This window comes from Cynocephalus volans, chromosome X (assembly GCF_027409185.1).
Source record: "Cynocephalus volans isolate mCynVol1 chromosome X, mCynVol1.pri, whole genome shotgun sequence".
Classification (NCBI taxonomy): Eukaryota; Metazoa; Chordata; class Mammalia; order Dermoptera; family Cynocephalidae; genus Cynocephalus; species Cynocephalus volans.
Window position 1 is genome coordinate 120,691,299 of NC_084478.1, and position 16,072 is coordinate 120,707,370.

The window sequence follows — 16,072 nt, forward strand, 5'->3', positions numbered from 1 at the left end:
TTTTGAGATTAATCTATGTTTTCTCCATGTATTACTAGTTCATATTTTTAATTGCTGAGTTGTATTACAACTGTAAAACTAGACACAACCCAAATGCCTATTAACAGGTAAAAGCAGTTCTTTTGACAAGTAATGTCATGGGAATCATCATGATCAAGTATTTATAGAGAGTTTTCTCATTGCAGGGTACCAGGAGTTAACTGGTTAGTAGAATACTTCAGAGATGGGAAACAACACACACCTCATTTTCTCGTGAGTTGGACTGAATGGCCCTACATGGTAACAGTGACTTTTTCACCCATAGCATTCCCAAGGCATTAAATGATTGTGAGTCCTTTGGCTGAAGTCTTTGGTGGTATAACTACTATGACAAGGAATGTAGATCAAGACAGACAGCTCATCTTTGCCCATTTAAGCAGTCCTACAACTTTAAGACTGGAATACCACAGAGTTTTTCAGGGTTGACGAGATCTGGGGGTTTGGATTGGCAGGGAGGCTTATGATTTAAATACAACTCACTTCTTATTCAAACATCTTACAGTGTAGGCTCAAATGGAAAGTACAAGTATAGAGGAAGCTTTCTTATTCAGGTAGGGACTAGCAGGGACATTAAGATGCAGGGTCTTACCGAACAGCTGCACTGGGTGCATTGATTGGGTTGCCGGTTCTGAAAGAGTCCTTCAGCCATGAATAGCTCTCCATGTTGGTAAGTGGTTCCATTGTACTCACACGACTTGCTGGTCACCTTATTGTTTGTTGGGGGTAAGGAGTCTTCTGGAACAGGGTGGAGAAAAACCACACCAAGTACTGGCATCATTGCAAAGAATTTCATAAATACCAACAGCAGATGGGGCTGTACGACATAGAGGGAGTTAAAAGACAGTCCCTGCCACAATGGCTAATGATTTTAGATAATATTAAAGCAGCCAGACAAGAACAGCAGCTGACATCACCATCTATCCATTCATTCATTTGTTGAGCACTTATTGAGCACCTACTATGTGCCAGGCACTGTAATAAGCATTAGAGAGAGATCAGAGAATAAGGGCAAGGCCACTGCCTTGATGGTGCTAATAGTCCTAAATGAAAGGAAGGAGTCCATGCTACCTCTAATCTTTTCCCTTTGTTCCTTCAGAAGAGGAACCATCTATTAGAACTACCATAGTAACTATATCCTCTCCCCATGTTTTATATCAGTAGTTATATGCTTGTACAAGGGGTCTTGAAAAAGTTCATGGAAAAATTTTTATTACCTTTGATTCTATTATTCCATGAACTTTTTCAAGAACCGTCATATGCTTGTTCCAGCCTCTGTAGTTTTTGCTTATTTTGAATCCTTCCCTCTACTCTTCCCCGCCTATTGAAGTCCTATCTGATTTTGAAGGCTCAGCTCATGTCCCCTTTCCTCCAAGAAGCCCTCCCTAATAGCATTCCCAGCCCACAATCTGGACCTCTTAAGGCATCTGATATTTGAAGCACACAATTTGGCACTTGAATATTATTGGAACTCATATTTATGAATTATAGTAACCTAGCAAACCATTTTGAAGAGCTTTCATGTATATTATTACAATGGACCCAGCCTCATTAACAGCCCTGTGAATCAAATAGGGTAGATTCTTTCCTTCATTTTTCATTTGAGGGAAACAAGACGCTGAGGTTGGATGACATATCTGAAGTCACAAAACTAGTCACTGATGAAAAAGGGAATCAAAATCTGGCCTCCTAATCCTAAATTTCAACTTCTTTCTATCAATCTATGTATGCATGTGTATCTATTACTTTTTGAGGACTGGGAACTTTACATGCTTCTTTTCTCTGTAGAGTCTAGCACAGGGTTGCCATGTAGCAAAAAGTCAATGCACTCAGTGAGCCGACTCTAAGTTAACAGTCTCTAGAAGTCTTTACTCTGGACTTCCTTAAAGTAAATGCTGTATGTGTACACATGCACACACACACACACCCACATCAAACAACAGTGAACAAGTCTCAAGACTAAACTAATCATTGATGCATGAATTAACAATAAATACAAACAGAGCTTGGAAAGTACCAGCCGCAGGATAGAGGAAGAAGAGAAATCAGGGGAGTTGCGTGTTTCACTAGGGAAAGGCTTAGAGAGTTGAACTATCCTTTCTTTCCATCAGTCAAAACTATAATGAATATGAGTCCAATTTATAGTGGGTTAACTATACCTCAATGCAGCTGTTTAAAAAAAACAGAATGAAATTATTCTCAGGATGTAGTGAAAATAATAAAGCCTAATAATAATAATAACAACAATAATAATAATAATGTAACAACAGTTAACATTTACAGACCACTAACTTTATGCTGGGCACAATGGTGAGTGCTTTTACATACATTATCTCATTGGCTCTTACGTTCTGATGTAGACATTATAATTTTGCCCATTTTGCTGATGAGGAAACTAAGACTTAAGAAATTAATTGACTTGCCCAAGGCCACACAACTTCAACATGGCAGCACCAGGATATGAATTGACCTGATTGATTCTAGAATCTTCTCTCCTAGCCACTATCAAGAAGGGTGCCAATCACTTCAAACCTGTAACAAGGAAGGGACCATTTAGTTTAAAAGCCTAGCCCAAACCAATGGAACATGGAGGCTGTGTTGTCTTTCTAGAATGTTGTGGCATAAAATACCCAGAAAACAGATATCGCACTTTCTTTGGCTTCAAATATTTAGGTAACCAACTCAATTCTATACTTTGCTATATAAGTTGATCTAGCCTCAATTTCTGAACTATCTCACTCCTTGGGTGTTAACTACTTATTAATGACCTCTTGCAGGACACAAAGAAAGTTCCTAAATTTTGCCTTGAAAAGAAGCCTTAGCTCCTAGAGTTTAACTCATACTAACTGACCCTCTGCCTGGGCTAAGAGTCCTGCCTCTGCCCATGAGTGCATTCAGCCAGACAGCTGCAGCTGGCAGACATGAGTGAAACCCATTGGAGAAAGGACAGGAGCAGGGCCATTTGCCCCCTGGGCTCCAATTATTCCAAATCTCAGCATTTTGTGGTGAAAGAAAACTACAATGACCTACAAAACAATTTTTGCCATGAGTCTTACAGAAGCTGCCAGATCTTTGGAATACCAAACCAGAAAAAAAAAAAGTTTGGAGTTATTTTGCTACAAAAGAATATGGATTGATTTTTACACCGGGCCTTCCACTAAGGGATCAATGGCAAGGCAATTGCAGGGTGAGGTTTTCCAGTGGAAGCATGACCTTGAGAGTATTCTTGCAATAGTCTTCTGAGTAGCCTGGCATTGGAGTCTATTAAACTACTCAACAGGAGATGGGGAGAAAGCAAAAGGGAGGAAGACAAAACAAAATCAAAGAAAAAGAAACCAATTATGGTCATGCTTAAGACTAGTTACATGCAATAAAATTATTTTAGCATCTTCTCATTTATTTTCATTTCATTCTTCTAACATCCTTAATGGTGTATGTGCATGTGTGTGGGGGGGAGAATTATGGAAATGAGACTACTGATACCAGATTTGACCCATGTCACACAGCTATTTAAACAGGAGAGTCAACTTGGAAGTACAGTTTTCCTGCCTTCAAGTTTGTGCTGTCTTCACACAGTGGGTGTTAAAACTTTGGGTCAGGATCACTGAGTCAGAATCCAAGCTCAGGTACCAGCTCCCCATACATAACCTTTCACAAGCCACTTTACCTCTTTGGGCCTCAATTTTTCTATCCAAGAATGGGATATGGGCCTCAAATCTTCCCATGAATCTTTAGAGGGCCAATCACAGCATGCTTCCCAACCACAGAAGCAAGGAAAGCCATCTCATACTCTACCCTATCCATTCCAGGTTTACCAAGGTAGCTGGGCTTCTAACCAACCATCCTTGGAACACATTCAGTGTTCCTGGCCCCAAACTGGCAGAAAATCAGTCTGAAGCAATGTTGGCCCCAGGGCCCCTCAGGAGAATGCCACAACAGAAATAATCAGGGTGCATGGCTTCTAGGCTCTCCCAACTCCCCTGTTTCCAGCTAAATTCCCACAGAGCACTATGAGGAGGGGTGGAGGAAGGACATTGTGGGATAAGCAGACAAGCGCTAAGCCATATGACTACAGATGTGTTGGAAAAGAAGTGGTTTAGTGACTTATTCTCCCCTTCTGAAGGATGGTCTTATATTTAAGTAGAATTATGATTTCTGGGGTGCTCAGAAAACATCCCCTTATCCTAAATATCTCGTACCACATTTCCTCTCATTGATGCCTAAAATGCCACCATTAGAGATCCACTCCTTCGGTTTAAATGGTTGTCCTTTTGCAATTAGATTTTACAATCTCAGGACTTCTATGAGAGGCTACATATTTTACCAAGAAGTCTGTGGTCCTACTCTACGTCCTTTGGTACACTATTCTCTCCCGCTTGGCACTACCCTTCTTTTCTCTCTCTGAAACCCAACGTCCTCATGCTGGTTGCTCTCTTTCCCACACTCCCCACCACTGAATTTCCATTTTCTTAGTGGGGCAGTTCTTGGATACTCAGAAAGGCAGCTTGTATGTCAGGAGACAAATCAACTCCCAGTGTTAAGAGATAAATGAAGACCACCCCAGAGCTTCCAAAGATTGGTTGCTTATCTCCTCAATGCTAAGCTATCCCTTCTTTTGTCATTGCTATCGTTACTCTGGTTCCTACTTCAGACGGTTGAGCCTGATTCTAATGTTTCTCTGGTTCTCTGTCATTCCACCGGCATAGCCCAAGCACATCTGCAGGCCATCTTGGAGGTGGATGTGGAGGGGGGATATGGAGAAGAAGGTAAAGGCTTGAAAGAAGAGGATGTGTTTCCTTTAATTACCTGTGAGACAGAGACACACACATGCAACAAAACAGAACTGTATAGTTCAATGGGCTCTACTTCAGGTATCAGAAATACAAGGGAGAAGAGACTAGCAAAAGGGCTAGGAAAGGAATGTCTGGAACAGGGTGCTGTTTGTACATGGTGTTTTTTTTAGCTCTGTGTCTTGCAATGATGAAAAAAAAAAAAAAAAAAAGAATTGAGCCTGGTCTCTGGGGTCTCCAAACATTGGTCTCTGGGGTTGCAGCTGCTATGATATGAATATTTGTGTCCCTCCAAAATTCATAAGTTGAAATCCTTAACCCCCAAGGTGATGGTATTAGGAGGCGGGGCCTTTGGGAGGTGGAGCCATGATGGTGGAGCCCTCATAAATGGGATTAGTACCTTTATAAAATAGGCCCAAGGGATCTTGTTTGCTTCTTCCACCATCTGAAGATGCAGCAAGAAGGCATCATCTACGAACCAGAAAGTGGGCCCTCACCAGACACCAAATCTGTCGGCACCTTGATCTTGGACTTCTCAGCATCCAGAACCATGAGGAATACATTTTTGTTGTTTATAAGCCACTCAGTTTATGCTATTTTGTTATAGCAGGCCAAATGGACTAAGACACTAGCTTTGGGATGTTTTTGCTCTGTGATTTTGGGAAGGCAACTTAATCTCTTTGTACCTTGGTTTCTTCATTTTCAAAATGAATATGCCATCTACCTAACATGGCTGTAATGTTTAGAAATAATTTATTTTAAAAAGCCTAAAGGTATCCAGTACATAACAATAATCACAATAAATAATAGATGTTGTTGGTCTAGAAAGAAAGCACAGGAAAAAAAGCTATGAACTTGAAGAACATGAAGGGATATTCTAGTTTCCATGGATGACTGGACAATTAATTAAAAGGCATTTGCTTTGTACTTATGTGTATGGTAGGTACTGTGGGAATATGAGTTGACACTGTTTCCTTCTTGTTCTTCATTCAACAAGCACTTATGGAGGTCTTTGACTATACTCAACCAATAGGTCCTTGGCTATACCTTGATAACACCTGGCACTATGCTGGGTTAAAGCTACAAAGGTAAATAAGACATTTCCCTGACTTCAAGGAGGATCCTCAGGCTGGATGGTTACCTCAGTTGGTTATAGTGTAGTGTTATGTCACCAAGATCAAGGGTTCAGATCCCATACTGGCCAGCCACCAACAAAACAACAACAACAAAAAACCCAGGGAGGATCCTGCTGTCATTGGTGGGACAGGCACAAAACAATGTTAATGATAATGCATTTAAATAACAAGTAAAGGTTCATAATGGAAGAGAGGTCATATTATCACAAGTTGCCAAACAATGTCAAGTGGGATGGAGTATCAACTGCATCAATAAGGATGCAGGTTAGACACTATAAAGTATTCCTAGATTAAAGGGTTATTAGAAACAAATCACAGGCTGGCCAGCCAGCCATGTAGTGCAGTCATTTTCAAACCATGTTTTCTAATGCTTTAGGATTCTTCAGAGACGTCTGAGGGATGTGAGGAAGGAAAATCCCTTCCCCATTTCCACTTCAACAGAATAGCTCCAATTTTATTGGTGTATGTGTTTTTATTATTTCTTTACGATTTTATTTGAAGAAAGGGTTTGCTGCTAAAAGACACTGTAGTACACTGGCATAGAACCTCTTCAGAGACTTGCTATTTTTGGATTAAAATCTTACTTGTCCCTAATATATAAAGAAATCCTAGAAATTGATAAGAAAAAGACTAATACCCCATCAGTAAAAAATAGAGAACTGACAAAAATGGAATAATAACTGGCCCTTAGACATTAGAAAATATGCTCAACTTCATTCATAAGAAAAATGCAAATTAAAACTGTACCAAGACACCATTTTTTCTTATCAGCTTTGCAAAAATCCAAAAGTTTGAGTAATACAGTCTCTTGACAAGGCTGTGAAGAATTGATAAAAGCACCATAGAGAGTAATTTAGCAATAGCTATTAATTTAAACATACATATACACTTGACCTAGGAATCCTAATTTTAAGAATTCATTCTACAGATATAGTTGCACATGTGTGAAACATATAAAAGTTATTCATTGCATTATTGTTTGCAATGGCAAAAGATTGGGAACAACTTTCACGTCCATTAATAGACAGCTGCTTAAACATGAGATGGTTCATTAATACAATGAAATACCATGCAGTTATATAAAAGAATGAGTAAGCTCTCTATGCACTACTACAGAAAGACATACAGTCATCCCTCTGCATCTATGGATTCTGCATTCTTGGATTCAAACAACTGCAGATCAAAAATAATGAGGAAAAAAACTGCATCTGTACTGAACATGTACAGACTTCTTTCTCTAGTCATTATTCTCTAAACAATACACTATATACAGTATGACAACTATTTGTGTAGCATTTACACTGTATTAGGTATTATAAGTAATCTAGAAATGATTTAAAGTATATAAGAGGATGTGCATAGGTTATATGCAAATATGACACCATTTTATATCAGGGATTTGAGTATCCATAGATTTTGGTATCTGGGCGGGGGGGGGGGGCCAACTCCTGGAACCAATTCCCAGTGGATACTGAGGGACAACTGTATTATAAATGAAGAAAATAACAAGATGTAAAATGCTGTGCATAGCACACTACCTATTATGTACAAGAGAATGCATTTTTATAAGAGTATATATTAATATTTGCTTATATTTTCAAAAAGAAAATCTGGAAAGATACCCAGAATGTAATAAAAATCACAGGGGGAACTACATGTTGTGGGGGGAAGATAAGAATTGGGTGGATGTGGGACGGGTGAATAAGACATTACACTGCAAACCTTTATATATATATACACAGATATGTAATCATATAAACATGTACATACACATATGCATTCATGTTCTTAAATGATATGAATGTTTTCACATTCAAAATTAAATTTAGACTATGTTTGAAAAAAATTCTACTTGAAGGCGACAGACTAGACTAGGCGAACATTCGGCGTCCCTTCCAACCGTAGAAAATCAGGCCTACAAAGCTGGTCATCAGAATCCCAGCTCTATTCCTACTAGGGGGACTGACCCTAGTTACGACTCTGTTTCTGTCTTATTCCGGTGAGGGGGTTCTATCCTACTGACATTAATCAGTACTTCCATCTGGGGGAAAGCAGGGACTGTTACTTCCTTTCTTAAACAGTTTTAAAGAAATTGTATAAATTTGGGCTGGCTCTTAGGCCTTGACTCAAATGGAAAGAAAGCACACAAATGAGGGTGTTAGTGGGAAACCGCCTGTGGCCCTCCGACAGAGCTGCTGTTGTGGAGGGAGGGACAGCTGGTCCTACATCTTGGTCGGGCTAAGCCAGAGCATACAGCAAGGACGTAACACATCTTGCAGAATGAATGCATCCCAAACAGCATGTGTCTGTAGTCCCCTTCCAAAAGGTAACAGTGCTCAGGCTCTGAGGCCATGTGGGTTCAGATGAGTTCTTCTTTGGGATACTCACTGAGATAAGAGGTACTGCTTCCAATGGGTCCATCAGGTGAAATGGTGATGCCTACTATTTGGATTTCTTCCTTTCAGTGCTCCAACCACTATCACTCTTTTTGCCCTTTCTTGATGTGATGACTTAACTAGGTCTGCTTTTCTTGCAGAGTCCTATGATTTCCAGATCTACCCCCAACTCTCTTCCTCCATAAAAACGTAACTCTCCTGTAGCCCATCACATTGAGGTCCAGCTAGGGGACCTCAGCACTAATCCCATTAACTAATCCATACCAAGGTGCCAATGGGAAACCATGATTGATTGATTGATTGATTTGCACTTGGCTGATAGGCTGCATAGTTCCCTTTAAAACAGGGTCCTTTTCTAAATAGTTACACTGTAACATGGGCCTTTGATGCTTTATCCATAATGAGGCTGTAAAGCCCAGGGCAAGAACTATAGAACTTTCCAGAACTTAGGACTCATGTGAGGAAGCTTGCTGAAAATGCAGCTGCCAAGACCTGTTGTAGTGGGAGGAAAGGCCTTACTTCAGAATGTTCCATTTGGGTTCAAATGAAAGCTCTACTACTAATCAGTTTTTGCTTATTAGCTGAGTAAATCACTTAACATCTCTGAGCCTCAATTTCCTCATCTATAAAATGGGGATGATAATAGTACACACCTCATACGTCATTGTGAGGATCTAATGAGATAAGATATACATTGTTCTCAGCATAGTACTGGGTACCTATCAGTGCTCAACAAATGCTATTATGGCTAGATTACAAGTAGCTATAAGTGACAGGGTTTCTGGAAGGCAGAAAACAGGCTGGCAAGGAAAGAGATGTGGGGCTGCCTAGTCCTTATAGTCACCATCCTCTTACCACACTGGCAGACCCTGACTCTGTATAAGGCTCATGCTGAACTCCATAGCAGTGACACTTAGTTTTCAATCAGTATCATGCGCTATAACTGTTAGAAATTCTCAACACCTGCAACACACTGACAAGGTTTGTTTTACCCCTATGCAGTGAACAGTCTTTCACTGCCCCATAGAACTTCTCAAAACTTGCCAGATTCTGAGTGGTAACTAGAGAGTCACTTCTGAGCAATCACATTCACTGAGAATCCTTTAATGCCCCAGCTCTCAGCTGACACCATGTGCCCCATTCCCCTCATCTCAGTGGGGAGCCCACCAGGTGTGGTTTCTTCAACCAAGCAGGCGAGTTCTGGTCAGACCATTTACCAAACCTACAGACTCTGCTTTAGATTTCCTGAGGGCTCCACACAGGTGGATTTACTGGTGAGAAGGGTAACAAATGAATATATTTGTGATTATGAGGGGTTCTAAAAGTCAAGGAAGAGAGAAAAAATACTGAACTCCTCAGCTAACTCTCCCACTGTATTTTAGCCATCACTTCCAGTCTCCTCTCCTGCTGCATGTTTTCTAGAATTTCTAAACAAATGTGATTGTTGACTGTTCTGAGTTTCATCTTTGGTGAGGTCAGTATCTGAGCCGCTTTTCAGAAAGGATTTCATAATTTCAGCTAAGGATGCCTCTCCATTTCTCCCTTCACCCACCTTCTTACCTTCTTCACCATCCTTCATGGCCCAGCTCTAGTCTCACCTCTTCAAGGAAGCCTTGCCTAACAACTTCTGCACTTTGTGGGAAGGGAAACCAATCAATGGAGCAGACTGCTCCTGCTACGGTGGAGCTTCCAAAGGTGGCAAGTTTGCCATGTCCCTAAACTCTCTTTCTCTCTGCTCTGCCAGAATGCCTGACATAGCCCCAGGTTCAAGCATTAGTTAGAGAACGGCCTCATCTTTCCCAGAGGTTTAACACATTCAGAGCAACAGGTACAGAAGACTGGAACAGTCCCCCAATAAAGAGAAAGGCCCTGGGAGGGGAAACAAAGAAAACACATTGAAATACCACTTCACACCCCCTAGGATATCTATAATAAAAAAGAAAATAATAGCAACTGTTGGCAAGGATCTGGAGAAATTAGAACCATTATACACTGCTGCTGAGAACGTAAAAATGTAAACTGGTACAGTTGCTTTGGAAAACAGTCTAGGAGTTCCTCAAAAAGTTAAACAGAGTTACCATATGAACCAACAATTTCACTCCTAGGTACATATGCAAGGGTACTGAAAGCAAGGGCTCAAACAGATACTTACACATGAAAGTTTATAGTAGCATTATTCACAATAGTCAAAAGGTGAAAACAACCCAAATGTTCATCCACAGATGAATGAACAAAATATGGTATATTCATACAATGCAATATTATTCATTTATAATGGATGAAGCTTGAAAACTTTATGTGAAGTGAAAGACGCCAGTCACAAAACATCACATGTTGTATGATTCCATTTATATGTAATATCCAAAATAGGCAAATCCACAGAGACAGAAGTAGAGTAGTGGATGCCAGGAGCTCGGAGAAGGGCAGAATGGGGAGTGACTGCTAGTAGGTATGGGGCTTCTTTGGGGGGATGATGAAAATAGTCTGGAATTAGATAGTGGTGATGGTTGCAATATCTCATGAATACACTAAAACCAACTAAACTGTATACTTTAAAGAGGTGAATTGTATAGCATGTGAATTATATCTCAATAAAGCTGTTACCAAAAAAAAAACTAAACTGCTAAGCATCTTACAATGCAGACACAAAGGCTGACTATCAGAATGGGGCAGGCCTGGACAAAATGAAGATGCTTTGTACCCTGGTAACAGGGAGGCAGGTGAAGAAGGGAAATGTACATTTTTTAAAAAGGGAGAACCACAAAGGGGTAGAGGAGTCAATATCAGGTCATAATTTTGCCCAGTGCCCCCGGCCATGGGTTGTACGCCTTGGGAGATGGGTTGGGCCTGCCAGACAGCTGAGCTACAGGAAGGACTAATGCAGGAGAAATTCTCCTGCTTGCAATCTTCAAGGAGACCCTGTGTGGGCCCCACCTTCAGCAAGACTAGTGACCTCCCTACTCCCACCCCCAGCCCAACCCCCAGTGGGGTCTCAGACCAGGAAATTCTTGTAGCAGATTCAGCAGATCACTCTCCAACTAAACAGACAGACACAACACTCTGTCCCAACCAAGAAGGTGCTGAGTGAGAGGAAACAGTCATCTGCCGCTCCAGCTGGAGAAAAGAGAGTGGAAGAGGGCGCTGAAAGCTCACACCCTGGTCTAATCCCACTTCTCCCCCTCCTCATCCAGACCCCATCTGAGTGCTGTTTTTCATCCCACTTCCGTTAACATTTCAGCTGCTGTCAGTCAGTAGCTGACCCTGCCTGAATATGCTGTCTTGTCAGGCATACCGCTGGGAAGGATGGCTTGAGGAAAGAGTTTATGCCAGAAGAGATCAGATCTCTGTGAAGCAGGGGGTGCTTGAAGACTGGGCATAGATTTGGGTCTTTATTTTGGTGGAGGGAGCACATGTGTTCTTGGCTAGATTGTAATATTGGCTTGCTGTATGATGGGATTGCTGTCACTTTGCATCTCTGGGCCTCAGTTTCTAAAGAACTTTCTGTGTTTCTGAGTATGTGTGTGTTTGTTGGGTGTAAGCATTTCACCTGTTTCTGCTTCACAGGGATATGGTAAGAACAAACATGATTATATATTTTTAAAAGGCTCAGGGAGTAAAGAAGCTATGTGCAACACAGCCAATAGGTTATGAGTATCTCCAGCTTACCAAGTGCCTTCCATCCAAGCGCAAAAAAGAGACTTGTAACTGTGGCTGCTCTGGCGGTCCAATGTCCAGAGCTTACTACATCCCATAGAGGTTCTGTCAAGTCAGAAAAGGTCCCTCAGCTTGTGATTTGCTGCCTTTCAGATAGCAATTCTACCCTTGCAATGTCAGTCACCTGCCTGTGGGCAAGCACCCAAGGGCTAAAGTGCCATTTATGGAGCCGCATCACAGCGTGGCCCAGCCAGGGCCATGAAGCACATCTTACAGATGCATCCCCTGAAGACGTGCTACTTGGCTAAAGAATGCTCTGCTTCAGATTGGCCAGCCCCTGCCCTCTCTGTGCTTCTTGCCTACTCTGCCTTGACTCATGCTAGACCCAACCACCCCAACAGACTACTCTTTGCTTACTCATATCCTACCCATCTCCCAGGGTCCATCTAACACTGATTTCCTGCAGCAACTCAAATGGTCTGCCTGTACCCTACAGTTTAGCACCTGATAACATGTATACTGCTTTCTAAGTGATCAATAAGTACAAAGGAGACAGGGCCTATGTCCTGTACTTCTCTATCTCCCTCTCGCTCTAGAAAAGCAAACATTCAAATAGTGACATATGCTTGAATGTTGACAGTCTATTATTAATTCCACTAAGATATAAACATGCACATCCAGGGGCAAAGCGGTTCCTCATTTGACGCCCAGATAGCTGGAAAGAAATAAGTGTGACTGACTCTCAAAAGTGATTCTGAAGTGAGTTATTGTATTTTGAGTGTATGAGGGTACATGCATTCTTCCAGGAAAAGGGTCCATGAGTTCTATCAGATTATAAGTGTTCCATGATCCCAAAGAGGTACCCTCACTACGGCAATACAAAGCAAGATGACTGTGGGTTTCACTTCAGTAGTACCAGGTCTTTGCAGGCAACTCTATCCAGATTCTAGGGCTCTAGGGCTATGCATACTCATTTTCAGCTTTCTATGTGCTGAGAGCACCTACTGGTGGAAGTTTCTCATAATCCAATCTTCGGAGGGGACCTCTATGTTCTTTCCTGTCAAAATTTCTTCCACTTTACTGAACAGCTTTATCATCAGCTCTATTATTCAGCCCATGGACCATTCCAATCTCATTATATAAGCCTCCTAGGGTTTCCCATGTATATCTCCAAAAGAAGACTGGAATGGCCTTCTCTTTTGACAGATGGATAAGGGTCCAAAGATGCAAAGAGGACACTGTTATTTAGTGCCAAAGCAAGGATTCAAATTTAGGTGTCTTAATTTTACCCAGAGCCACAAAACATGAGGGCTAGAAAAGACCACTAAAATCTAGTTCAATAATTGAAAAAGAAAAATCACAAATCCCTCTGTTTTCAGAGGCTAATTCCTCAATCTCAAATCTTGGATAATATAGCCAAACAAAAAGAACCCCTTCCTCGGTGGATCTGATAGGGTTGTATTATTCCTTTGCTACTTTAGTATGGATTTTAAAATTTCTAATTGCGAAAAGGTGTAATAAATGGATTTATAGTTGCAATGAAAATGTTAAAGCTGCTATTCTACATGACACCTCATTGTTAATGACAGGTTTTATGGTAGCATATGTCACTCACTGCCTTCCTGTTCTCCCTAAATAAATTAAGAATGAGTTCTACTATTACTTGGTTAGTTCTAATCCTTTGGGAGCCAGGCTTTTTTTGAAGGTCAATGACCCTTTGAAATGGACAAATTAGTCACTACCCTCAAGCAGCATTTAGAGAAACAATGTGAGGCATCTGGATGAGACAGTGGGGAGTTCAGTCAAGCATTCCTTTGTATTGCCTACACCAGCATTTCCCAAGTCTGCTCTGCAGAGCACTACTGGTCCACAAGATGCTCTGTGAAAACAAAATTCTGTGCTTCAAATAAAGTTGGGAAAAGATCCATATTCTACACTCACAATGTCCCTTTCAGTGTGTTAAAGTATCTCAGAGTTCCATAGTAAAGAAACCTGTTTAATTACAACTCAGCATTTTATCTGACTTTACCGAACCACTGGATTTTCCTTTTTCATCTAGGTAACAATTATGAACATCCCAGGAACACCCCTTGAAGAAACAATGCCCTGCGCCACATCTGATACCTAGACATTATGAGGATCTGGATATCTGCCATCTCATGGATGTGATTAACCACTGAATTCACAACCCTATTCCCACCCTCAGTCACTCAACCTTCAGCTAAGACCTAAGATGTTTCTCGTAGGTGGCTGCACAGCATCTTCTGTATCTTTTCCTTTTCTTCTTTCTTTCATTAGCAAGCCCTATAAATCAAGAGAAAACACCCCCTGTGAAATACTGTACAGCGCTAATGACTGGAACCACAGTTTGGCACTTGTAACAACAGCCCTATGACATCAGGCACCTGGGGATACAAAGGAGTCAAGCCCAGGATTTTGCTTTCTTCCTGTATATGATGAGACGCCAGTGAAGTGATTTAAGCAGCGAAATAATTGGACGAGATTTACATTTTTGAAAGACTGCTCTGTGGTGATTGGAGGAGAGACAATGAGGTTGGAGGCAGAACCTGTCAGAAGGCCTGACAGGGAGAGCCCATTGCTATCCCATTACATACTAAAGGAAGAAAAAAGGCATTCAGTACTTGAGGATTAATTGAGAAAACTTATCTCCAAGCACATATTTTGCTATGTTTGGAAAACCGTTAGCAGCAGCCTTCAGAAAGTGGGCCCTAGAGGCCGTTGGCAGAGGCTGCAGGGAAGGTGGTGGCAGATGAAGGCTCCAGGCTGCTGGAGCAGTGGGAACAAAACGCTGTTAGGAAAATGCAGTCCGCTTCTTCCTGGAGACCAAAGGAGGCAGCTCGTCTGCCATGTCATGGAACTACTAGAGGAAAAGAGAAAGTATCATGTTTCTCCTCCTAGGAAATCCTTTAAGACCAAAGCCAAAGTCCTTGCTGGAGGGAGAGTAATTTAGGTAAGCTTAAACAATACAAAGGAAGGGAAAGATGTAAGGAATCTTGATTTAAAAAAAAAAAACTCCACCAGAGATTGCCATGGCATGGTGATTACTCCTCAGGAAATAGAGGTGTGAAGAGTAAAGAAATGTCAAAGATTAATGAAAATTTTCTGTTTGAAACTGGGATTCTTTGTTTGGCAGCCTGATGCTCATGTGATGTCCCCCGTCCTCATATTTGAGCAGTTATTAGGGGGGAAAGTGATGGCACGGGTCAGAGATTAAGTAAAAAAGGTATGTTACCATCTTTGGATTTACAAAGGCTAGAAGAACATGAGGTTCAATCATTGCTTTAGACCAGTAATTTGCAAAAGGGGAGCAAGCAGACCACAGTCTCTGGTGGGAGTGGTTTCAAACTCCGCATACCACCTCATCCCTGATTGAGGATCAATGAGATGTCACTGATGGGAGCGAGACATATGCAAACAATTTAGAGGCAGAAAAGAGTTTGCGGGTCACAGTTCTAATAATTACAGTAACTGCACTAATAATCTTAGCAACTAATACTGACTCATGCTTACACTGAGCAGTCTCTGTCTTCAGGACTTCAAGTTCATGTTCATTAGCTCTTTTCTCCCTACAGCCACCCTCTGAGATAGGTATTGCTGTTATCTACTGTGACAGATGAGGAAACTAAAGTTAGGAAGTGATCAAACCAGAATTGAAACCAAGGTCTGTGGCCCCAGAAGTGGAGTTACACTATATTGCTCTAGAGATCAAGGTTGTATTATCTGAAACTGCAGCTAGGATAAAACAGCCACCTACACAGAATCTTTTCTGTCACTTTAACGGCTTTTGCTAAGTTCTTCTCATTGTTTCCTCTGAAAAAAAAATCTATCTCACACACGGACACACAAAAGGTCTAAAATATATAAGGTAGCTAATTAAAAAGAAGTACTTTACCTCATCTCATATTAGCTTTAAAAGACTGGAGAGAACGATGGAGAGGGGAAGGAGGCTATCACCTTGGGTTGTGCCTTCTTGAGAGTGGCAGAAGGAAGGAATGTTTAAAAACTGCAGATTACCTCACTAGTTACTAGGCCAGTGGAA

At 41.2% G+C, this 16,072-nt stretch overlaps 1 protein-coding gene across 3 annotated transcripts in view; it reads right to left on the minus strand.

Annotated features, from left to right (window-relative positions):
- Positions 1-16,072, minus strand: part of CHRDL1 (chordin like 1) — a 113,492-nt gene that overhangs the window by 42,303 nt on the left and 55,117 nt on the right. The window contains exon 5 of one of the 3 annotated variants that reach the window (XM_063083467.1): positions 629-771. The exons of 1 other annotated variant lie outside the window; for it this stretch is intronic. In XM_063083467.1, the coding sequence (XP_062939537.1) occupies positions 629-771 (143 nt within the window). Of the gene's footprint in view, positions 1-628; positions 775-16,072 lie in introns of all 3 variants that reach the window. One more of the 3 variants, XM_063083466.1, reaches the window with a different exon arrangement.